The following is a 25,331-nucleotide window of genomic DNA, read 5'->3' as shown; positions in this document are numbered from 1 at the left end:
ACTGAATATAATGAATAGTGCTTTTCATTTCTTTAATTGCAGAAAATTGAAGTCGGAATTTATCTTTTGTTTTTCAGTGGCTCTAATCCTCTTCTGTATTTCTGTCATTGTTTTCATAGTTTTTAAAAAATTACGCTTTTTATCTAAGATACTAAAATATTTTAGCCTGGAACAGGGCAGCCACTAACAAAAAGGATGACTCAATTAAGTGAGTCTGCTGCATGTCATGCCTGTTCAGTCGGGGATCCTTGTAGGCTTCCATCTCTCCACAATGATGTTGTCAGCTCAAATCTTTTCACTCCAGCTTCTCATCTTTTTTCCGTTTCTAGCCGCTGCAGAAGCAGAAGCCGCTCTCCAGCCAGCTGCTCGCCTCGCAGGCAGATGGGGACCTTCTCCTGGCGGCCCTGAGGCGGTTTCTCTCCGCGCGTCTCGCTCTGCACAGCGCTAGGATGAAGCAGGAAGCTGCCTCTCCTCGGCTCAGGCCCTTCTACAACAGCGGCGTAGAAAATCCCGGGTTCAAGAAGGAGACGCCACAGTCCAGGCTGGTGAAGACGGGAAGTCCTTCTGCAGCTTCAGCCAAGGAGCCGCTCACATCTGTGGATGGTGTGTGTCTTAAACGCTTTACATTTAATCAAAAAGAGTACAAAAAGAATACATAGAGTTAAATTTGGAAGTTAACGGACAAAACTGGAGAGCAGATTTATAAGCTTATCTTTAATCTGAAGGAAGTTTATGTGAAAACCACAGGACTGTTTAACTGTGGAAGAGGATTAGGGGCACTGGAAAAAAGAAATCTAACTTTAATATCTTCTAAGATCAAAATCTGACTTTTAATCTTTTGATCTCCGAAGATTAGACAGGATTCTGAGATTAAAGTCTGAATTTTGACATTAAAGTCAGGATTCTGAGTAAAAAAGTCATATTTTTACATTTTATTTTTTCCAGTGGCTCTAATGCTCTTGTAGATTAACATATTTTTAGTTTCAGGAAATCAATTAGTTGTTGTTTTGCCAACACGCAGCATTCCCTGATGGTGGAACATTGAACTGAAGGACATCTCCCCCAAACTCCCCATCATATGTAAATGATCATCTTTTGTTCAGTGCAGCTTTCTGCTGGAACCCAGCTGAGAGTGCAGCTCTACCAACACAGCACAACGTCTCTGAAATGAATGAGGAAGCAAAAATGTCTTCCACTGTGCTGCCGTCACTCTCTACACTGTTATAGCAACATTATGCGCTCTCAGCATGATGCTGCACATTTCCTTAGCTGGAAAAAAAAATCTCTGTCTAAAATCCACTTAGTATTTCTCCAAGCCTCTCTGCTGTTTCAAATAAAATCTTCAGAAAATGCAGATGTGATCATAGAAATCTTTTGGTTGAATTCCATATAAAACCATACCTCATTCAAATTCAAATTCTAGTTTATTGTTCTTCTCAACCTTTTAGCATTCTGTTTGACTTTATGTAAAAACTAAGCTTCCAATACGGCGAGCATTTGTTGGTCATTTAAAACATTGATTGCAGTCTTCACCTCTTGTAAATAAAGTCAAAGTAATTAAAGGATGACTCTGTAGAAACATCCTTAACTTAAACATTAAATTTGTTCTGGGTAAATTATTTTATTTACTTGGTTTAACCTTGTCAGACAGTCTCGAAGTATTTAGATCTGTTTCTATAGACGCTCATAAATTCTACTTGGCTGACAAAGACACAATATACACACCAAAAAATAAATCAGGCCAAAATTAGACAAAATATTGACAAAAAAAACCCCTGTTACCTGAATATTTAAATGATCAGTAAAATATTTGTTGTAAACTCAGTTTAAGGTTCAGATGGATCAACATTCCTAATCATTTTCATTTATAGAGACTATAAATGTTTACACATTTATGCAGTTAAAGCTTTTTGAAACTTCATGAATTGATCATATTATTTTTAAATAATAAGCAATAAGCAATATTCCAAACGGATTTGTAAAACGAGAAAGCAAATGCAACTTAAAAGAAATTGAGATTTTCAAAAAAAAATTAGATTCAGAACGGCGATGACGGTGTCAGTTTATGGAACAATCTATAAATCTATTTCTGCATTTAGATAGAATTTGAAAGCCATTATGAAAAAGCAATATGGCATTGAATAAGCTGATGTCTTGTGTATCTTTTTCTTTCTTTGTATGTATTTCTTGTGTTATTTGAAGTTTCTGTAATAGTCTGAACTTAAAAACTAATTTTCTTTTTGTGAATAGGTGGCAGATATAAGTTTATTCTTCTTTCTGCTCCTCTCATTCAAGTTTTCTTTTGTTACATGAATTATTCATATTTATTGAGTTAATGAAATTTTAAAAAGGGGTAAAATAAGGTGTTTTGTTGTTGGCTGTAGCTTTGAAATAAACCAAACCTCTATTTAAGTTGGAACATGTTTTGTACGTGTTATGAGGCTGTGTCTCCTCTGCAGAGCGGTTCATAGAGAAGGTGGTGAAGAACGTGGGCAGACAGCATGTGGACGTGGACAGCCTGACGCCGCAGGACCTGAGCCAGCTCTCCAGCCTGATCGCCGACGCTCTAGTGGTGGTGGACCAGGACCAGGGACCGGACCGGCCTCTGAGCCGGGATCAAGGGCCCGGACTCAGAGACCTGGAGGGAGAGCAGAGCGACTCGAGTCAGGAGGCTTCCAGAGCTGAGGAGGATGAAGTGCTGCTGCAGAACGTTCCCACTCTGAACCCTGAGCCTCAGGAAAGCACGCCGTTACCACTGGCATTGCTTCAAGGTACATTTTACTATATTCACTTCTGTTTTAACATCATACAGCACTAAAGGAATGTTTGAAAGCTTGTTTCCAATCAAAAAATAAAAATTAGTGTGGAAGCAAAGACGGTTTTCATCCAGAGCAGAACATAAACAGTCTGTTAATGGCTGTTTGCCGAACGAGGCCATTAGGTCTAAAAGTGCTTCCATAATGGCTGAAACTATAAAGCTCATTTAACATGGAGGAAATAAATGTTGTTTACTTAAATATTACAGCTTGGCTTGCTGAGTATCTAAATGATAATCATTTACATTTTGGTTGTTTTTTTTAGGACAAAACTAAAATCTGGTTTAAACAAATGCGTTTTGAAGTATTAATTTTTGTGTAAAAGCAATATTCACATATTTTAATTTTCTTGAAAACATTTTGTTTCTCCCAACAGAACGGCACACAGATGCAGCGGATGATCTGGTAAGCAATCAGAACCTGCGATGTCCTTCAACCTTACAGAAAACTGTAAATGTTTTTGCATGGCTGGAATGTTAAATTAAAAACTAATAACTGAAGAAACATGGCAGTCCTTTCAGAGGCTGATTATATTTTATGGAAAATCTACAAAGTCTAGTTTTGTACATCTTGTCTAAATATCTGCGTGTCAGACGGTGTCGAGCTCTGCATGGATTTTATCATTATCGAGATTTTCAGTGTTGCTTATTGTCAAATAAAAACATTTGAATCTGATTTGACAAGTCTTACCTACAAGTGCTGACAGGAGAAGTCATGCTGTGGGAACATGAAGTGTTGTAGCAGTTTGAGTTCAATCCAGACAGTCTGCTTCTTCCTGTCGATCCTCAGCACATTCTGAGTTCGTCAGATTAGATTTCGGATTGCTTAAAGACGGAACGAAAGTGGATTTTGGTCCCAGTGTTTCTGCTGTTGTGACATTCAGTTCCTGATAAGACGAACAATTAGCCTGAAGTCAGGACCTGCAGAATAATGGCGCATTTTTTTATTTTGCTGAATTTATAAAATAAATTCAGAATTTCAGAATTTAAAATAATAGCTCATCAATTTTTTGAAAGTTATGGATGACTTAATGTTACAACTTGATTAAAATAAGTACAAAAAAGTACGTATGCTTTTTATTCAAATTATCAAATTTATTTAAAAACTAAAAGAAACAATTTACTTTATAAATTCTACAACTCAGAGAGAATCACAGAGGAAGACTTTTGCATTGTTTTAAGGACAAAGGGGGCTTACTTTGTGATTATTTACTCACATTCTGCCCACATTATTCTGAATTTTGCAGTTTTTTGTAAAAATCTAAACCATAACAAAAACCCACCAAATTATTAAGGGGGGCTTAAGAATACTTTAGGGGGGATTCAGCCCCCCTTAGAATCGGCGTAGTGACGCCACTGGACTGTACAAAGAGAAATTTTCAAGTTTTAATTGCATGACTTTATTTAATTTTATTCACCCAATAGAAATGTCCTTGTATCTTCCCTCCAGGCTCAGAGCAACAGCCTCTTCAACAAACTCCTGGCCTACCTGAACAAATCCTCTCTTTCCGATCCTTCGTCAGTCAGAAGCCGCTACGATGTCGCGGCGGCGGCCCCCAGGAGCCGGCAGGTGGGCCTGGAGAACGTCCAAAGTCACACCAGCGAGGCAGCAGTGGCGGTGCAGAAGAAGGACACCACCCAGTCGGTGGAGGAGGTATCAGAGGTTGCTGGCTGGATCAAGGAGGTGGTGCCTCCGCCCGCCTCGCTCGTCTACGAGGAGCCGCACAAGAAGACGATTCACGCGCCGGAGCTGCAGCTGGACGTCAAAACGGACAGGAAGAAGCCGGACGACGACATTTTCGGCTACGTCATCACAGACACGGAGTGAGTAATGAGTTACACAGATTATCCAAATATAAGAGATGATGAGCATCTTCTTCCAGAGAGACGTCTGTTCTGTTTATTGTGAAGTGCTAAGAATTGAAATGGCAAATGCTGAGTTGAAGATAACTTTCATCCTTGGTCAGTGTGACATTTTCTTTTAATTCACTGGTGTCAAGATTGTTTATAATCTGTGGTTTGGAAAAAAGTGTTTGAAGTTAATTTTCTTATCCATGTTTCCCATGTTTTAATTTTTTAAACATCAGAACATGTGCTGCATACACGTGAGTGAGTTGCATTGATTACTTTATGGCTGAAGTTTTAGACCGAAGGTTTGTTGAAATCCTTGGTCTTGTGTTTCTGCTGCTGCAGGTGCAGCCCTCAAGGTCTTGGTGGCGTGCGTCTTTCCATCTTTTCATCTTATTACCTTCATTCAAAGCTATTAAGCAGAAAATCCATAAATGTTGTGTTGGAGGTCACAGCCAAAGATTCACACTGAAAACACAATGAGCAGGACCTTCTTCCTTCACTCTGCTCCATCTTATAAAACTGATCATTGTGTTATAAGTTCAGTGTTTACTCTAATCTCAGTCCGTTCAATTCTACTTAGAAGTCCCAGTTTTGCTCTAAAGCTGAATAAGTGTTTGTGTTGCGTAAAAAGAAACAACATACAGATGTTCTTATGCCTTAACATTTGACAAACAGAGGTGCAGTATCTACACTCGGGGCTTTCTTCCTCTTCATGATCTTTTCTTTACTCTGTGGTTCCTTCATATGCACATAAAAAGCTCTGTTAGACTCATGTTCAGTCATTCCATTTTTCTAAGTGAAGTTTTGATGTTAATACTTTTTTCTTTTTTTTCCATTTTTTTCTCCAAAGAGTTTTTGCGGCACTAGTGGCTAGTATTTTTTGTGACAGTAGGCAGACAGGAAAGAGGGGGGAAGACATGCGGCAAAGGTCGCCGGGACTGGGAGTCGAACCCGCGACGTCCGCATCGAGGACCAAGGCCTCCAAACGTGGGGCACGCCAACCCCCTGCGCCACCACAGCACGCCCCTTGATGTTAATACTTAAAATATTATTGATATTTTATATTTACAACTACAGGAAGACACAGAAAAGCTGTTTTACCTTCCAGTTAGCAGAAGGTCCAGTTTCTTCTCCAGGGCAGATGTCAACATCTTTAGAGTATTTTACACATTTCTCTCTCCAATCCTTCCTTATTCACTTCTGCTTCTCTTGACCTTCGCAAGTAACATCTCTGAAATTCAAATGTTAACATGAACCAAAGTCCCTTGCAATTCACTAGTGAGAAAATGTAGAGGTTAATATATGTGAAGCATATAACTGAATGATTTCCAGTAGGGCTGCATGATCTTACAGTGACAAAAATATTGCAAAATCAATATTGGGGACAATATATGCCTGCTTTCGTCTGTGTTTCCATTACTGTGACCTTTAGCATCTTGGGCAATGTCATTTGTGTCCAGTGTGAGCATCTTGACCCATGAGAATCGATACAATTGGTTAAATATTACATTAGCATATAAAATGTAAGTTCAAAACACCTGGAATATATTAGTGAAGAATTATTAGACTCCAAACAGTCTAGCGATATGAATTGTGCCACCGTATTTATTCTGTATTTCTTCCATTGACAAAAGTATGATTGAAAACCAGTTTGACTACAGACTGCTGCTGGGAGACCAATCCTAAACTTTATTCTCTCCATTCACTACAAAAATCTGTCAAATAATGCAAAGATTTGAGAACTACTGAATTAGACTGAATGGATTTGCTGTTATGGATCAGACACTGATACCGATCTAGAATTCTTTTCCATATCAGGACCGATACAGATACTAACATCAAATCTGTGTTCTTATACCTAAAATGGAGAATATCTTTATGTTAGAAAGTGTGCATTGAAATTGATCAAAGCTCCTAAGTGTGAGGGGAACCCCCTGTAGTCTGAGTGTGGTTTCTCAGACGGATCACGACACGGCCCACAGTGTGGCGTGGAGCTGACGTCTCTGTAGCAGCTGTCAGCTCTCTGCATCTGCAGGCAGCAGCAGTGATCACCGATGTCAGCTCAGAGGCTGCTGCTCTGCACGACGCCACACTGACTCATAGCATGTGGGCTGGCGGAGCTGCTGTCTGCTTTCCAGGCTCAGGGAAGAGAAATCGAACAAAATCAGGTTTTCTGTCAGCAGTAAGTCTGACACAATCCACCATATTCTATGAACTGGTTTACTTAGGCGTACAGCTGCTTTTTCCACTGTTAGTTTATTTTCAGCGCAATTTCTGGACAATAAATTCATCCTTAAATGTTTTTGATATTAGTGTCAGAGGGATCGGAGCATGAGATCATCTTGTGCTTACATGAGGAAGAAAACCTTGAACAGCAGGTCTGTAAATCACCAGTTGCTGTGCTGAAAAACATAATTTCTCAAAATGTACAGCAAGTCTCTGACCTGTTTGCAAAAAGATGATGCGACCTGGAGGTATCTACAGGTTCTTTCTCAGTTTGAAGTCAGCCGAACCAGAAAGGGGGGCTGGAGGTGGGGTCAGATGAGGTCACGGCACATAGGAAGCAATTAGTTTAGAGCTGGGATATTGATCTTTAATCAGGTCTCCCATCCACACCACACAAACACACATAAAACAAACTCTCTGCTTGTTCCGCCGGCCTTGTGCACACACTCAGACTGGTTCAATGGACTTTTTAATGACTTGAACCTTATTGTGTAAGATTGTTTCCACTTCGGTGAGATGTCAGTGGGTTTACACTGTACAGAAATGCTACAAGTTTTCTTCAGATTTTGAGCACTTTTATGTAAAGATGCACCGATCTGAAAATTCGGACCAATATCTTAATATTGAATGTTGGTAGGTAGGTAACATTTCAACACTGTGAAAAAATAATCACACAACTGACATCACTTGTTTCCTTCATCGCCTCTCCCTCCTGAGACACAAACAACAAGATGAAAATGTCAATTAATATCAGCCAGGTTTTACTTATTGTGTCAAAGTGTTTGTATTTAAGTTGTTCTCTCTCTTTAAAAAACAAAATGTTAAATATTCACCACCGGCAACTAGATTGAATTGAACTTACAAGAGCAGAACAATGAATAATATTACACCCACCTTTATTCATTTAAAGCTTAGTTTTATAAAAAAAAAAAAGCTTTAAATGGACCATTGTAGACCATTAAAAAATGTAAAGAGGTTTTAAGATTAATCTCAGAAATTTTCTAGAACAAAAACATGAACATTTGTTTCAAAAGTCAAACGTTTTTAAATGTTCAAAATTTCTGAGACTTTCTCAGAATAGAAGAAAAAAAAACTTGTTTTTCTACAATTTCTTTTAACTTGGTGATATCTTTTTTGTTTATTTTTATTTACATTGACTCTGATATGCTGCTGTATATTTGTAATGTAAGGCTTGAAGTAATATATTCAGATTTTTAATCCAGAATTATCTTTTATAAATTACCATCTAATGCAGCATTAAACTGGGAATGCATGATGAAATAACTAAAAACCTGACATTTCTAGCAGAAGTGTCACACATATTTTTTTTAGTTTGTTTTTATTAATGTTTGTTTTGTACTTAAGTTAAACCTCAAAGGAAATTTTATCAGATTTGGCTCATAGAAATGACATTCTATATGTGAACCAAAATAAGAGCAGCAGCTGGTGTTCAGTGAAAGTTCAGTGATGCAAAAATGTTCAACTTCAAATCTAAAATGCAACCCCATGTTATCAGGGTGCAGTTTTTACAAGATGGTGCTTAGTAACACGAGGTGACGGTGCCCCTCATTTACTCATCATTTTGCTTTCATCAAGAGACGTACAACCAAAGTTTAGGGACTAAAAGTTGCATTAATAAATGTCATTGGGCAAAAATGTCCACCAAAAATATACCGTCTAGAAAAGCCAATCAAATTGCAGGATGAAGGTTTTTATTTTCCATATAGTGGAGGTCAGACCTTCTGCCGTCGACCCACTCTGTGCACCCCGCAAGTCGCGCCGCATTCTTATTTTTGTTGCAGTCAGACCTGCTTCATTTGTGTTTGGGTCCTGACTGTGTCATCTGTTGTCAGAACAAACTGAAAAGAGACGGACATAAAATGAGGAGGTGATAACAAGCTTTCTGTCTTTGACCTTCCTCGCCTCCTCTGTATTCACCACACAGCGCTCCCACTTCCCCACCTTGCACCTTTTCTGACCTCCTTTCCTGCAAAAGTCAAATCTGTCAGCAAGTTCTTCCTAACTTCCATCACTGGGTCCAACTTAATAGCGATGTGAGATGTTTTTTTTTTTTGTTGTTGCTCATGTCTCCACTTATTAGTTCTTCTATTTTCCTCCATTTCCACCTGCAAGTAGAATAATAAAAATAGATCAGGTTCAACATTCTTTTGGTATATTCCTTTTATAATTATAAAAACATTACTGCTGTGATGTGTCAATAAAAATATTGATCACTGTTAATTTACTTCTTTGTGAAAAGAGGAAACTATTTTTTTTTTTTTGTTCTCTGATGTCCATCTTTTCGTCACCCGCAGTCGGCTGCAGACAGACGAAGGCCTTCACCTGATGGAGATCTTGGCTCATCGGGCAAATATCCAGATGACGGATTTCGCTGAGCTCTTGTACGTATCTTCTTCTTTTAAACTCATCATTCAGTAGTTAAACGCAGCTGTTTCCATCCTTCCTACTGGTTTTACTGGTGTTTGGTCATATACAAATATTTGCTTCAGAGTGTGAGGTTTATACAAACTGCCACAAATTTTGGCAATACATTATTTTCTTCTAAGGTGAACTGATTACGCTTGTTAGTTTAAATACATACATAATTTTCCAAATTAGATTATGTAAAAAAAGTGTTTGTTTTTTTTTAATATATAGAAAAAAAATAGGTCAGTTTCTGAAATAAACTGAGTTTTAAATGCCTGGCCTGGCGTACCTACTACAACGATTTCAGTGGCGCCGCATCCTGTCATGGGGACGGACATTTTATCCTAAATGTCTCCAATGTTTAGTCGGGGCTTTAGATTATAAGCAACCTTGGAAATTAAAATTAAGAAGTCCTCTATGAAATTCAACCCCAATTAAGACACTTTTTGCATTTATTTAGCATTAGCTTAACATTCTGTTAAAATAACTGCCACCCTATGAAATATTACTTTTGCTGTTAATTGATTAAAAGATTTAATCAGATTAGTCACACTCCACCACTGTGATTAATAACTATTAATCACTACGCTTCACTTTGTAAGCTTGAAATGTAAAATTGTTTCTTTTTTCATAAAATGTTCTATCTCAAACCAAACAAATCAGCTTTTCAGGTTTGTGTCTTCAGGAGGGTTTAAAAGAAGTCATTTTTCCAAAGGCAATTAAAAATGTTGGTTATAAACTGCTTGTGCTTTGGTGGAAGGAAAACTTTTCAAAGTCAAATTTGCCGCTGCACTCACCACTCTGACTCTCTTCGCTCGTCTTTTCATTCACATTTGTGACTCTGCATTGCTGACCGCAGTACAAGACGGTGTACCACGCTGGTTTGACCCAGGATCTCTCTGCAGGACAGAGGCTTTTTCTGTGATTGATCTGCATTATGTAACATTAACACGTTAAGCTTTTCAGATTAATCACATTTTAACATTAACAGCCTGATTAGTTACATGTCGAACATTTTTCCTCCTGTTCTGTGGAAATTTTAAGCGCTTTTGGTTCCAGCTGGTTGATGCCTTTTGCCAGATCAGCTCGAAATAATGGAGTGTAAAAGTGCCTATAAAAAGATCAAAAACAGAAAAAAACATCTAAAATGATGGTTACATACTCTACGTTTTGAGGAACATCATTTAGATTATATATTTCTACTGTCTTTGTCTGGTCTTAGAGTTTTTTTCTTCACACATTTAGCAAGCAAACTAATCCTGATAAGCTTAGTCAATAGTTTCCAGTGAACCATTTAATATAGATCATCTCTTAAGGCAACAAAAGTTTAATTGACCACAATCACATTTTATTTGTAAATAAAGCCTTGACCTTCTTGAAGCTCACTGCACAATACCACTCACACACCCTCACACACACCCCCCCACACACGCACACACACACACAAACTACCAGAGAGTGTCAGTGCCGCCTGTTTCTTATGGGAAACTAAAAATACGAGCCTCTAAAATGATTCTAATGTCCTCTTTGCCCTGAAATGTAACGGTGCCCGTGGGCATGAAGCCTTCCCAGCTGTCAGACTGCCAAAGCAGTTAAATAGAAATGAGAATTGCATCAAGAGAAAACCTTCAATTCAGCAGCCATTTAAAATTACAACCAACTGTGTGCACAGACTAAAAAGAGCCCAGCATGGAAGCAGAGGTCTGGATGACTCATGGCGTCCATACTGCGCTTTGCTTTCCTGACCGTCTACCTGCAGGCCTGAGTGGGCGGCCCTCTTCCCAAAGGGGAGCATCACACAGTAACACTTTTCAAATGTTCTCCCCCATAAGACGTGAGTGGTGCCGGCTCCAGCATCCCCCCCACACCCAGCATGTTGGATCACAGAGGGCAAACTGGTGGGATCAAAGCAGAGAGGCACAAGGCTTTAAAACCTGAAGTGAAGAAAGGAAAAGAAAGCAAGATGCAAACCAAGTGGACTTATTTTCCTTTCAACATTTCCCCCCTGCGCTGATGGGATGAGGACATGCTTGTGCATGCCGACGAGTCAAGCCACTACTCACTGCTATCATTTATTAATGATACCAAACTCTGTCTGAACCCACTTGGTCTTTTCTCGCTCACTGTACCTTTGTGGTTTTATTATCATTCCCTCAGCGATTCGTTCCTTTTTCCACCTTTTCCCCCCGGTTAGATGAGCTACAACAGAAAAACTGCTTTGCAGGTTGTATCAAGTTTAACACGGAATTTTCTGTTTTGAGTTGAGATGTTTTCACACTGGGATGATCGCTTATCTTTTTCATTTTGAAGAATGCAATTGAAAAATGACGTTTTTGTCATATTTACACCCCAGAGAAAAACACAGACAGGTTTCTATACAGCTCAAGAAAAAGTAAATATGTATTACAGAATTGCTTTCTTACTAGGGGTGGACCGATTGCCAATTACTATTCTGTAAAAAGCCTGACCTGCCGATTATAATTTTAGCCAGTGCCAATTTATTTTGTCTAACATGTTGCTAAATATAGCAAGAAAGTCGCTGAGTTGGTAACAGTGGGATGACTGTTGTTAACTGCAAACGTACAGACATGACCTGGTGGGCCGGTGTCTCCCGTCAGAGTCAAACCTCTGACTGAGAGCAGCAGAGGACAGCTCCTGATTTTTACACCTTTGCAGAGGTTGATAAGATTAGTGGATAAGATCGGCTTCACATGTAACTATCGGCCGATTCCACACCTCTCAAAGGTAAGGAATTCGACACTGATTAATCGACTAGCCATCGAATCTGAGCTCCCCTACCCCTTACATTATGCGTTTTCCAGGCACATACCGCCATTTTATAGCCCAATCAAGTTACTATGTTATGTCTCTTTAAGAAACTTCTACTCTTAGGAATTCCTTCTCCAGTAAGTCACGACAATGCTTCTCCAGGATGCCATTTACAACCGTTCTTAGGAGTGTAGCAGTTTGTATAAGTTCCTCCAGGTGTTTGCGAATTGCTGCCGCCACTAGTTTAGGGGAGCTGACTTTGATTCACCTCCGAATGGAATTTTCAAATATGTATTAAAGAATCAATGTTTTTGATGAGGGAATGACAGTGTAACATGATGCAAAGTTGAAGAAAAGTTGAAGAGCCAAATGTTTTCCAGCCCCTAAAACTTTATTAAATGAACAGGATCCATCTTAAACGATCTGTCCGCTACATGCCAGGAGTTTTCACAGTCTCTGGGACATGCTAATTGTTTGAAGCGTTCACGTCTCAGAACCAAAATTGTATGCTTGCTCTTACTCTTTAGCTTTATTTTGAAACGAAAGAATGACAGTATGATGTATACTCTCTACTTTAATTGCACCGTTTCGGAGCACAATGCAAAGCTGACATCATGATTCTAGGGAGGAACAATAAACGTGGCGTCTGCAAACCCATCCAGTTGAACCGTGCTTAAAAATAAAAAGAAAAATGAACTTGTTGCCTGCTTTTGTCATCTCTTTTTTATATCAAGCTTTATACTTTTGCACACATTTTTTTTTAACTTCCAGGCAATTATGAAGATTTGATTATGGTGATCTGAGTTGAATAAATAATTTGAATGTCTGTTATCTTGTCAGCACAGCTTGTCTCTTGTCAGCTGGGTTTTGTCCTCTAAAAGGTGTTTCTCTGCAGCAGTCGATCGCTGCAGTATTTTTGATTTAATAACTTTTTCTTGAGTTTTGAGTAAACTAAAGCTTTGGGAAGCTGCCTTGAACTCGGAGCTGTAGTGAGAGAGAAGTGCATGTTCGTGTGTGTGCAGGCAGGTAGGGGATTGGGTGGCTGGTGTAGCGCGATTTACACACACACAGCTTCGCCCCCACACTACACACTCTTTCCACCCCCGCTGTTGTTCACCCAGCACCTTGCCGCGTCGCTCGGCTGCTGTATTGAGTCCCTGGGTGGGCCGCACTGTTCTGCTGTTCTAATGCACCTTTTGTCTTTGCTCCGTTATCCCGGGAATGAAAAGAGGGAGCCACACACGGGGGGGAGGCTGATGGATTTGAGGTAGAGAAAGCGAGAGTAATGGCAGGGAGATATAGATGCAGAAAGAAAGGTGGTAAGCCGGGGGTCTCCTTTTGTTGCGAGCGCAGTAAAAGCCCAGCAGGGGGAGCCGCCTTGATAATTTGTCAGAGGCGCCACACGTATTTTTCAAGGCTGCCTGGCTCCTCGCCGCTGTGGCAACAGCAGTCACCTTCAGGAGAGTGATTAAGCCCAGAGACAAAAGTCTCAGGCTGACGCTGATTTACCTCGACTACCTGTGGCTTCTACCACCCAGCTTTTCAACAAATCTTCTTTACCTGCTTCAGTACCTCTCAGTCGCAACATATGGACTTTTCTTCTGATTTTTTGATGCTATAACCACAAATTTTATTCCCTTTACTAGGATTTTATGTCCAACACAAAGTGGTTCATAACTGTTGAGGATGAAGGAAAAATATCCATGTTATTTTTTACAAAATCTAACACAGATTTATCTAGATAAATTAATCAAGTGTTGTGTCTATAAAAACTGTCCGCTTTACTCTATAACCACTAAATAAAGTCAGATTTGTCCAAATGCCTTTAGAAGTTACAGGTTGTATGTACCGTATTTTCCGCACTATAAGGCGCACCTAAAAACCTTCAATTTTCTCAAAAGCCGACAGTGCGCCTTATAATCTGGTGCGCCTTATATATGGACCAATATTGAGCCACAACAGGTCTCGCAACTACGGTAAGCAGACGCCGACTTTATTTTCCCCATAGAGGAAGAAACGGGAAAGCAGACGCCGATGCAGCCAGCGGTGCAAGCTGGGTTTTGTGTAAAGACCCCAAAATGGCTCCTATTAAGAGACATGCTTACAACGCAGAGTTTAAGCTCAAGGCGATCAGTCACACAGTAGAACACGGGAATGGGCTCTTTGCACCTGCCGCGCTGACGTCACAACCGCATGCGCAAATGCGGCTCTCTTTTTTCGCTTTGAGTTACCATGACAGCTAGAAAAGACAAAGTCTTATTTCAGACGCAAATAAAACAATACTATGAACATTGCTGTCTTCCTAATATAATGGGCTTTTAAGTTTTCATGGATTTCCAAACGATCCTGAATTAAGAAGACGGTGGCTTGTAAATATTCGTCGCTACCAGTTAAAGCTAATGCAGCACAGCAAAGTTTACAGCCTTCACTTCACTCCGGATCAGCTTCTTCAGCCTAAAGAAGAAGGTAAAGGAGCTTTCTGTGTTATTTCCATGGAATCACTTCTGTATTCAGCCTGAAATAGAGTTTATGGGAACGAGAGATCAGACCAGAGCCAGACAGCAGAGCTACTGATCCGCCTGTACACACTGCTGTAAACACCGTCCTGCTTCACAAGAAGCATGCAAAACTAATAAAGTGAAATAACACGGAGACCTTAAGGAACACGGCCATATTTTTCTAAAAGCAACAACTTTGAACCTGAACCGTCAGCTGAACTAGAACTCCGACACCAGAGCTGCTCTACTGTTAAGCTATGGGCTTGTGCTTCAGAAGCAAAAAGCGTGAACCGTAAAATCCCCGTTACTTGGTCTCTGACACTAACGACAATAAAGGCAGGTAATATACTTGAAAACAAGGTAAAAACATTGTCTGTTAATGAATGATGAAAAATGTTTAGATACTTAAATAGCACATTTTTACAAGAAAAATGTCTAGCATAAGCTAAAGCTAATGTTAGCCACAAAGTTTAAAGAAAGTAAAACTCACCTTCGTATCTGTGTATAACGAGGCGAACATCTTAAAACCTTTCTCCAGCTTATTGTTGGGGCTTCGGCTCGATGTTCATCATTAAGCTGAGGTGCAAAGAGCCCATAGAGCAGCAGAGAGAGAATTTAACATGAACAATGGTGCGGAAGTGGAGGAAGCAACAGCTGTTCATTTTGGGAATGAACGAGTTTTCAGAACGCTGGTTTGTAATCTATTAATAAAGTTTGACTGACCTATCTGACTATTTTGTCGACATTCCCTTTAGCGCAGCTCCATCTAATGGATGCATAACATAACCCCAGCCTCTACTGTAGCGTCTATTCTATGCGCCTTATAATGCGGTGTGCCTTATATATGAAAAAAGTTTTAAAATAGACCATTCATTGAAGGTGCGCCTTATAATGCGGTGCGCCTTATAGTGCGGAAAATACGGTAACTGCATCTTGGTTTAAATCCAGCTGTTTACTTTGTTCTAGAACATTAGAGAACAAACAGCATCATGGAAATGAAGGAACCCAATTCAGGAGTAAAGCTGAGGAGAAGTTTAAAGTTGTGCTGCGTTATTAATTTTTAAAAAAAATTTAAAAGGTTTTCTGGACAATAAATTTTCCCAGTAAATATTGTGGTAAACAATAATTTTGCTGTCTTGAGATAATTTTCAACTGATGTTGATAATGGCATAACAATGTACGATTTACACATTAAAAGACCAAAAAACGTCAATTTTGTAAAGAGCAGTTAACACTGGATATATCCAAAATAAAACACTGCTATAAACGATAAATGAAAAAACTGACGGTTCCAAAATCACATAAAACAGCTGAAAAGGTTTACCCAAATGAAATCAGCTTCTGTTCTTGAACAATTTGGAGCACATGCAAAAGCTTGGTCTCTTTATGAAGATGACAAGCTAAATTTTCAATTTTTTCAGTCAAAAATACTTTAACTGTAAGTAGTTTGTAGCTATTACCTTTGTAACACAAAAGAAATTGAAAAATTTTGATTCACCCAGATTTTTCATTTTTATTTCTTGTAAATGCACATTGAGTGTTGAATGTATGGACTGGAAAATACAATAAATCTGTAGAATAAAGAACTCTGCTCTTGGATTTCAAGACTGATTAAAATAGCACAAAAAGAGATGCCGTTTTGGACATGTTTATTTTTGAGGATGTACGGGTGTTGTCCAAGTGTGCCGTTTGGAGTCTCCATTTGGAGTCTCCAAACGGCACACTTGGACAACATCTGATATACAAACTTTAATTGACTGTAACTCCTCAGAGCTTCAACATACAGTCATCAATGAGGCTCTAATGAAAGATAATGACCAGAGGAATCCTAAGATAGACACATAATTACTGATAGTGGACATTACTTATAATTATATAAATAAAATAGCATATCTGTCAAGTTTTGGAGGGACGGACGGAGAGGTGGTCAGTCAGACCTCCTCCCCCCTCTTGCAATACGACGCCCTCCTCTCGCCCTTTGCCAGTTAAGGGGTTAAAATAAATTATGATGTCGATGAACAAAATTACCCTTCAAAATATATTAGTCATCATAACAGAAATCATAATACAATTGATTAGTTGTAAAACAACATTTCAACCTTTAAGCATCTAGAGCTTTGTTCAAACCCTCCAACCTTACAGTCGGTCCGGGCCACTTGTACTGAACCCGGTTTTGGTTCTGGTTCTGCTGGAGGTTTCTTCCTGTTAAAGGGGAGTTTTTCCTTTCCACTGTCCCTACATGCATGCTTAGTATGCAGGACAGACTCTGTCTGAAATATAGTATGGCAGAACTCTAAATTTACAAGCCAATGCCGACTCTGGAGGAGCTGCAGAGATGCTTTGGTGAAACAATCTACTGAGATGTAAAAGTAATTTAAAAGAAGTGTTTGACAGTTTGTCAAATGTTCAGTACAAAGACAACATGAGCAAAAACCTCCTCTAGTCAGATGATAATCCAAACAGTTAGACTGCCCCAAACTCACAATTCAAGTAAGAATCTGGCAGTACAAGACAATTTTGCAAGGAACAATGGAAAAATGTTTGCTGACAAAAGAAATATTCCAAAAATATTGGCGCTTTAATTACTCTATTTATACTTTGTGTTGGTCTATCAAACAATGCAATAAAATACATTGAAGTCTGTTGGTGTAATGTGACAGATTATGTACATGTAAATACGTCTGCTGGGCATATATTCCTTAAACATGTAAACATATGCCGGAACAAAATATCTAATATTCAGTTAAAACCTCTTTTTATGATGAACAAATTACTTCTTTAATATTTATTTTTCCAGATTGAAGCAGCTTGAGTGAGAGTGCTGCATAAAATGTAAAAAGTCAGTGTAGAACATCACTCTTTTCTTCCCCTTTCCACTTCATTTTTCAAGCTAACCTGCTTCCATTTACCAGGCAGCAACCCTGCAGGCAGCCCGACCCTCCACCTTGCTCAGAATCAGCAGATTAGCATAGAACAGCAACAAAAGTGTCTGTGAACAAAGTAGTTTGGTGACCTGTACGCCCCTAGCTGCTGACAAAGGCGGCTAAACTTCCACTTTTCCAACAATTCCCTCTTGGGGCTGCAGCCGGAGAGCGGCGGCGGTTCATCGAGCCTGCAGCAAAAAAAAAAACAACAACAAAAAACATCCAAACTGGAAAGACATGAATCATAAAAGTGAGCCTACACACTGCGCCAGGACACAAAACAAACCTGGAGTGACTCACACCCTCACATTTCATTTGGAACAATTCAATACTGATTAGATAACACTGACGGTGAGCGCTGTGCGCTGTTCAGCGAAGCGGCCCTGGAAATGTTTTTAGCTGCAGCCGTGGCCCGGTAGTGGTGGAGGGCATGGCGACGGGCGGAGGGGGGGAGAGCGCTGCTGTGGGCGGATTCTCTCAGCCTTTGATTGTGGCTGACTGTTGAATAATGAAAGCTGTTGCATAACATTACTGAGTGTAGACCAAAGGTTTTATTTTTTACATTTTTTTAATTTAGTATTTTTCCAAACACGAGTGCTGGGGTGATGTAATGTCTGTCTGAGTTGAGGGGTCATATCAGAGAGCCGCCACCAGGAGGAGAGAGCGGGCCTCCACTGGATGGATGTGAAAACGATGAAGGCTGAAGAGGATGAGGCTGGTAACTACAGAATGTCTTCATCAGTCACATCGGCACCGTTTGTTTTAAATAACCATGTCTGCTCAGGCTGGGAGACAAAACCATTTCCATTCAGTTCAGGCTCAGAAAAGCTTAGGAAATGGATGGATGAGCAGAAGCAGTTTACTAAAATCTTAAGGTGAAACTCGTAAATTAAAAGACTCATAAATGATTTCAGATGAAAAATCTTTCTACGGATTTATTACATTTTTTTAATTTTAAACTGTTACTTTTAACATGTTTCAACCCTATAAAGCAGTGGTGTCCAAAGTCGGTCCTGGAGGGCCGGCATCCTGCACGTTTTAGTTCTCTCCCTGGTGGTACCAACAACCTTTAGGTCTTCTAACGAGCCATCATTTGAGGCAGGTGCGTTAAACCAGGGAGAGAACTAAAACATGCAGGCTGCCGGCCCTCCAGGACCGACTTTGGACACCCCTGCTATAAAGCCATTGTTATGGAAGAGGATTAGAGTCTCCGAAGAAAATATAAGAACTCAGACATTTTTCTCAGAACTTTGACTTTTTTCCTCTCAGAATCATTTAAATTGTTTATGCACCATTTGGCAAATCTGGTCTTGAAACTTTAATGTACCAAATAAATTTGGGACATAACTCCGATGTGGATAAAGTCCAGGTTTACAAATACTATGGCAAAAAAACAAACAGTTATGTGATTTTTCTAATTGACATGCATCTAAGAAGGTTTGACCATTTATTTGGATTTTGACATAGATTGACATAGATTTAGAATTCGGAGGAAAAAGTCAACATTTTTCAACACTAATAAGGTCCATTTCTCACTCTTCATTTAGTTAATTACATGTGTGAAATGACATCAAGCTGATTATAAACAGCACTGGTATGGAGAGAAATGCATCTAATGTGCAAACTGCCGCCTGGTGCATTCAACCAGCCACAAACGCCAGCAGCAGGTCGTCCTTCAACATCTCGCAGGGATTTAAACAATTCTTCTATTGTCAGAGCTCGGCAAAGCCTCCAACAATTCATAAATACCAAGTGGTAGATTCCTCCTTGTTGTGACAATGACAAGACCAAACAACTAACGAATCCTCAACACTGTAAGAGAGGTTTTTGCAGAAAGCATTCTTATGGGCAAATATTCAGTTATTTGTTTTGTTCTTGTAAATGAAATTAGTTGAGTTGAAGTTGGTAACCTTGTAAAATAAAATGGCTGAGAATTTCTGCTTTGTCCATGTGTACCTAGGAATGTGTGTGTAAAAATGTGCTAATAAGTCAGAATATTAAGGTGTGTGCCCCTAAATAATCAAAAATTTGGATTTCTGACTCTAAATCAAGATTTAAAAAGTTGAAAAAGAAAACCTCTACACTGCATTACTCTAAACTCCACACAACTTGAGAAATCTCTGGCATTTATACTATGGCAGTTTATTTTCCATTGGCTTCATGATAATAGTTTATTGTGTTGGCAAGAGTTAAAGAAACTCTGAAGTCCCATCATAATACACTGGAACAGTTTATTTGTATTTATTTATTCATATTAATCAATATAATGCAATGTAAATGTGTCAAAGTTGTCTAAAGTAATTTTCACCAGTAGTCCCATTGCCAGTTATTAAAGCCAGTTGAGTTAAACCCGACTTTCATAGTTTTATTTAGGAATGTTTGTGAATTCATCACTTATTTCGCTGTAATATTTCTAGTTCCTTGTTTTTGTTTTACTCCCAATTAAAAATATTATGAATTTAATTAAGCAACCTTTATTTGTTCCACTGTGTTAAATCTGTTTACAGTGGGGAACAGTTTATTTTGATCAAACATCACTGAGACAAACAAAGATGGAGGTCATGATTTCATCCTGGTGTCAACCAATCAAAATCATAACTACTTGATTTTGTAAATAATATATATAGATATAAGTAGGTTTTAAACACATCAAGATGCTAATTAGTCTCCAATAATTTGAAATAGTTCTAATCTAAATAGAACAAACTAGTGTTAAACATAGCTGTTAAAATGTTTTATATTTTCCAAGCATGTGGCAGTCGTGTATTTATTCCTAAATGACAAATATGAGTGATATAAGTGAAGAAGTGATCTTCAGTGAGATCTGTTTTCCCCGTGAAGTTATTTATAAGCTGTAGTCGATGTTGTACCTTTGTGCCGCTGCTGCCCTTGGTAGCAAGGGCCGACATATGGACATGTGATAATCTCAACGTGAGTGATTTTTTTCTTTTCCCTCTTCATCGCACTCTGAGTCTTTGCCTGGGCTGGCTGATGAATCGCTTCATGGATGTGGCAAATAAATCAGCCTCAGAAGACGGAAAAATGGTCAAAGAAAATGAACTGTTGCGTTCCAGGAGACCGAGCGGCTGAAATCGGGCGTTCTGTCATGGTTGTTTCTTCTGCAGCAATGTTTATATGTAGAGTAATGTGTGGAAACAAACAAAACCAAGGAAAGTATAATGAGCAGCAAAAAGTGGAGTATTTTTACATTTCTTTTAGCACTTAGCCTTGTTAAGTTTCCCCTTGCGGTGCCTTAATTACATTCTGTCTAATTAGTTTACCTTAAAGATTAGAATACTATAAGATCACTGCTGCATTAAAAACAACTAATGAGTATGGCCAGGTCTTTCTTTGACATGTTGGCCTCAGGGCCAAAGAAAACAATAAAAAATACACATTAAATGAGGGCAAGGATTTAATTGTTGTCCAAACATCCCAAAGATTTGCAAAGCAAAGACTAAAGGTTTTTGTCAACAGTTGGCTCAGAAAGTTAGAAAGAAAGAAAAAAATTAGCATTTTCTGTTCTGTTTGGCTTCTACAGTTTATGGTGGAAAAGCATACCAATCATGGGACCCATATGGGTTGGAAATGGTTCAAAACGTTCCTGTCTGTGGGCTCTAAAATGACCCAAAGTAACTTCCCTGAAGACATTTTATGTTGGACAGATTCAGGTAACACCTGCAGAGTTCTCAACTCGTTTAGCTTATATCCGTACGCTGGTGTCAACAACCCAAGTTGATCCCAAACAGTAGATCCACTTTCATCAATCCTGGATCATCCACACTCTTCAACAGTTTGTCAAAAGTTAAGGATTTATTAAGGAAACACAACATTCTCCCAGAGGAATTAATCCATATCTTAATAAAAGACTATTGAAGTGAATTGTTGCTAAACTCTGAATCTAATATTGTCAGAATATGAATTATTGTCCATTTGATGTCTTTTCATTAAGAGTGCTTTTTTAAGATTAGGAAGAAGCATTAATTTATAAATTAAGGATTCTGAACATTTGTAAAAATGTTTATATTAAAAATAGTTCTATTAATTAACTTACAGCTTCTCATGTTAGCCATTAATTTATTCTTGGTCCAGTACTACAAAGAATCCAGACAAACTAATGTGAAATAATCTTGGCCAAAGTCTGTTAGTTTTATTTCTTATGAATTTATCTTTGAAACCTAACAGTAACTTTTATTATAATTAACTTTTATTATTTTATTATTAAATCATTTGTCAGTCAGCCAGAATACATTAGATTGCTGAATTAAACACATTAGTTAAAAAATCCAAAACATAATCAATTGGATTAAAATGATAAACTCAAGGTAGAATAATTTCTTCCAGAAGATTCCTAATAATTTTGTGATTGGAGTAGAACTATAATAATAAGCAGTATAAAGACAAAAATCTAACCTTTAAAATGACACTGAATAATTTGGTTCATTTATTGTCTTTTCTGAGTTGGTTGAAGAGATTTGACTGTTTGCTACGACATGCAACTTTATTTGGATTAAAAATAACTTGGAAAAAGAAAATCACTGCGATGGGAATGACAACCTTTCCTAATAGGTTTGGATTGTGGTGAAGAGAAAATCGAGCTTTTATTTTGTGCATACCTCTTAATTATTTTGCTGATCCTTTTACTTTAATTGTTTGAACTGAAGAGGCCTGAAAAATGCACTCAACCCCCGCACTGAAAACGGTTCAGATCCATCAGCGGCGAAAACATTTAGAGCTTTTTCTTCTCCAGCAGCGGTAGGACGGCACCGGCTCCACAGCGATGTCGCCGTATTTTCTAACTATGTTGCTACCGTAGAAGATGCTTCCTACTGTGGTGCAGAATGCATCCTGGAGGGGAAACTCTCTAATGCTCCTTCCTGCTGAGCTTTTAATCTGAATTACAGCAGAAAAACAAAAGGTTAATCACATCGGGAGACCCCGCTTTGGCTCTGGCCACCCAGTTTCCCTCTCTGCTTCGATTCAAGGTGGATTATTGATGATAGATGCTAGAGGGAAGATGGAGGCGCAAACTTTGCTATTCCTTATCCTCTCTGATGGTTTTTGACATCAATGCATTTACATCAATCTCTATAATGCACATTTTGCTATAAATGTTTGAAAAAAGCAGCTTCCTGCGATGCGTTCCCACTGACCAAAACCTCTGCATCCTCACCCACCTTATCTTTATTTTCTGGTGTTTTAAATGCTGGCAGACGCCTTGCATTGAGATTCAGGAGGTTATCTCTCGGCGGTGATGGGGATTGCAGTAGCCTAAATGATTGCCACAGGTTAACGCTCCCCCACCCCCTTTTTTTAAAGCGCTATGTTTAGCTGAACCTTAATGAGCACCGCTCCTTTTCCCTTTGAAAAACAATACAAAGCCACAGAGGGAAATGGATTCTAAGTGTGTCTTTTGTAAAGCTTTTCAGATGTGTATTTTTGTGTCTTTCAGGGTGGTGGGACCGGCTGTGACCTTCAAAGTGAGCCGCAACTCCCAGAACGTCAGCACTGCAGATGTGGCCAACGTGGCTGGTAGGTCCTCCTCGGCTCGGCTGATGCCATCTTTATATTGACAAAGAAGAAGACGGCCCATTATCACTGGCTCGCTGCTGCACCTGGGGCCCCGGTGGGCCTTTCTCAAAACCAGTGGCTTCCCCTTCAGTGTTTGCTGGTTTTTCCTTAAGCCAGTGTTCCTTCATTTTCAGACTTTCATTTTGCAGGAAAACGGTTTATTTTAGTTTGTTGTTGCTTGATATGGTAAATTATTTAGGATTTATTTCATTAGTTATCCAAACACATCCACACTGCAAAAACACAAGAACCTACCAAGTATTTTTGGACTTGTTTTTGGTGCAAATATCTTAGTTCAAAATAACTTATAATTACAGGTTAGAATTTGTACCTTTAAGTTAAAATAACCCAACTAATAACAGGTTCACTGTCTTGTTCTGTGGTTTGAAACCCCAACCTCGACATCTCTTAATATACTTTGCATCACTGTGGCTATTTAGCTCAGTCTTTTTCTTAAACATTAACATTTTCTTCAGAAGGAAACTGACTTTTCCATGTTGGTCATTAGAAATTTCAATCATGCTCAAAGGTTTCCGTTATGGAACAGGAGTTTCTCTCTTGCCCAGCAGCTTAATGCCTTTCCTGAATTTGTTGGTTTCAGAGTTGTTCCTAACTATTTTTCTTCCAAACAACACTTACAGTTTGTGTCAAAAGGTGGAAACTTGGAAATGATGGACAACTTTGACCAATTCTGCCTTGAGCGATCAGTTGGATCAAACATCCTGACAGAATTTAGCCAGAAGCTCGCTGCAAAGCTTTGGACATGTGGTTGAGGTTCAGCTTACTAAGTGACATTTACCAAATGGTAGTGAAGGTTTATGTAAAACAATGAGCCTGTTGGCATTATTCTAGAGAAAATACACTAAATTCACAAATCTTTTAAGAAGAACAACAAAAAAACTGTTATAATTGTACCCTACCAGGCAGGGTTCAAATGAAGCCTCTGTCTTACAATAAAGCAAAATAAGCATAAGTAAATTTGCAAAACTCTGTTTATTCTTGAACTTTCAGTAATTTAATTAATCACATTAAAGAGACAGAAATACTGTGGCACATTAAATAAAGTGTTTGCAATCTGCTACATTTTCCCAGCTCAGATTCAAAGCCTGAACGTGTACATCGCCGGCTGATTGCAGTAACCTGCAGGAATAATACCTGAATCAGCTGCTCTCAACTTTCCAGCATGGTGCACTTACAATCAGGTCATGTTTGATGCTTACCTGGAGGAAAGTTTCAGAGAGTTTAGCAATCAGAATGTATTCACTTTAAACTTTTCTTATACTTTTGATTCTCAAAAATCCACAAGTGTGGAAAAGGAAAAAAAATATATGTTAGAGAACGTAACGTAACGTAACACATATACAGTAAACTCTTGTGTAAAATATACTAAAATTAAGATATTCTAATATTTCAACAGTTTCTGAAGCACTCAGTGTCACTTAAATCTTATTTCTTCCCACTTGGTTGGAACTTGAAGATGTTTTTAGCATGTCCAGATGCCCAAAAGTATTCAGCTGCCACAATGTGGTTTGGCTAAACCACACTTATTAGGTACTAGTGTACCTAATAAAATGGCCAGTGTGTGTAACTTTCATAAATCTACATGTTGCAATTTTTTTTACGACCAAACATGGAAGTTTTGCTGTTCAGCTAAACCAGTACAGAACCTCCTTTATTGTTGTGAAATTAAGACTTTAAGCTTCTTCCGTTCACTGCCATTATGTTGTACACCAGCAATACATGGCTTACTGGTGTAATATAAACTAGTAATGGAAGAAAGGACTTGCATTATTCATAAACTTTACTGTCTGCTGAGAAAATTCCAGATTACAGTTTGATGTAAAAATATAAAAAATAGACTGTTATGTTGAGGTTGATTGTTGTATTTCACTATATTAACATCACGGATGGATTTCCGAAACTAGTCTCAAAGCTCAGAGAGCTAAAGACTCAATTGTGCATGTGTGTGTGCGTGTGTGTGTGCGTGTGTGTGTATGAATCTTCCATTTGATTGACGCAATGTCAGCATTACAAGCCTGTCAATTTCAGCTAAAAATCTTAGAGCCCTTTCACACCTGGTAGTCTGATAGACTCGTCCCATTGGGGACTTTTGTTACATTTTCAGCTGCTGTGATTCTCTTTTGCGCTACACTGTGTCAAACTAACTGAAAACCTGTTCAGCCCCTCGCTTGTGGGGGCGCTGTACCAAGAACTATGGAAAGAAATGACAAAGAAAACGACACATTAACC

General features: G+C 38.8%; 1 protein-coding gene across 2 annotated transcripts in view; it reads left to right on the top strand.

Moving 5' to 3' along the window:
• LOC114146631 (receptor-type tyrosine-protein phosphatase N2-like) overlaps positions 1-25,331 on the top strand; it is a 186,334-nt gene that overhangs the window by 38,708 nt on the left and 122,295 nt on the right. Inside the window, exons 6-11 of one of the 2 annotated variants that reach the window (XM_028020895.1) lie at positions 330-603; positions 2,460-2,771; positions 3,193-3,221; positions 4,266-4,639; positions 9,208-9,294; positions 22,963-23,042. In XM_028020895.1, the coding sequence (XP_027876696.1) occupies positions 330-603; positions 2,460-2,771; positions 3,193-3,221; positions 4,266-4,639; positions 9,208-9,294; positions 22,963-23,042 (1,156 nt within the window). Of the gene's footprint in view, positions 1-329; positions 604-2,441; positions 2,772-3,192; positions 3,222-4,265; positions 4,640-9,207; positions 9,295-22,962; positions 23,043-25,331 lie in introns of both variants that reach the window. The other variant, XM_028020894.1, reaches the window with a different exon arrangement.

This window comes from Xiphophorus couchianus, chromosome 6 (assembly GCF_001444195.1).
Source record: "Xiphophorus couchianus chromosome 6, X_couchianus-1.0, whole genome shotgun sequence".
NCBI classification, from domain to species: Eukaryota; Metazoa; Chordata; class Actinopteri; order Cyprinodontiformes; family Poeciliidae; genus Xiphophorus; species Xiphophorus couchianus.
The sequence above is the reverse complement of the archived record's forward strand: the minus strand, read 5'-3'. Positions and strand labels throughout refer to the sequence as shown.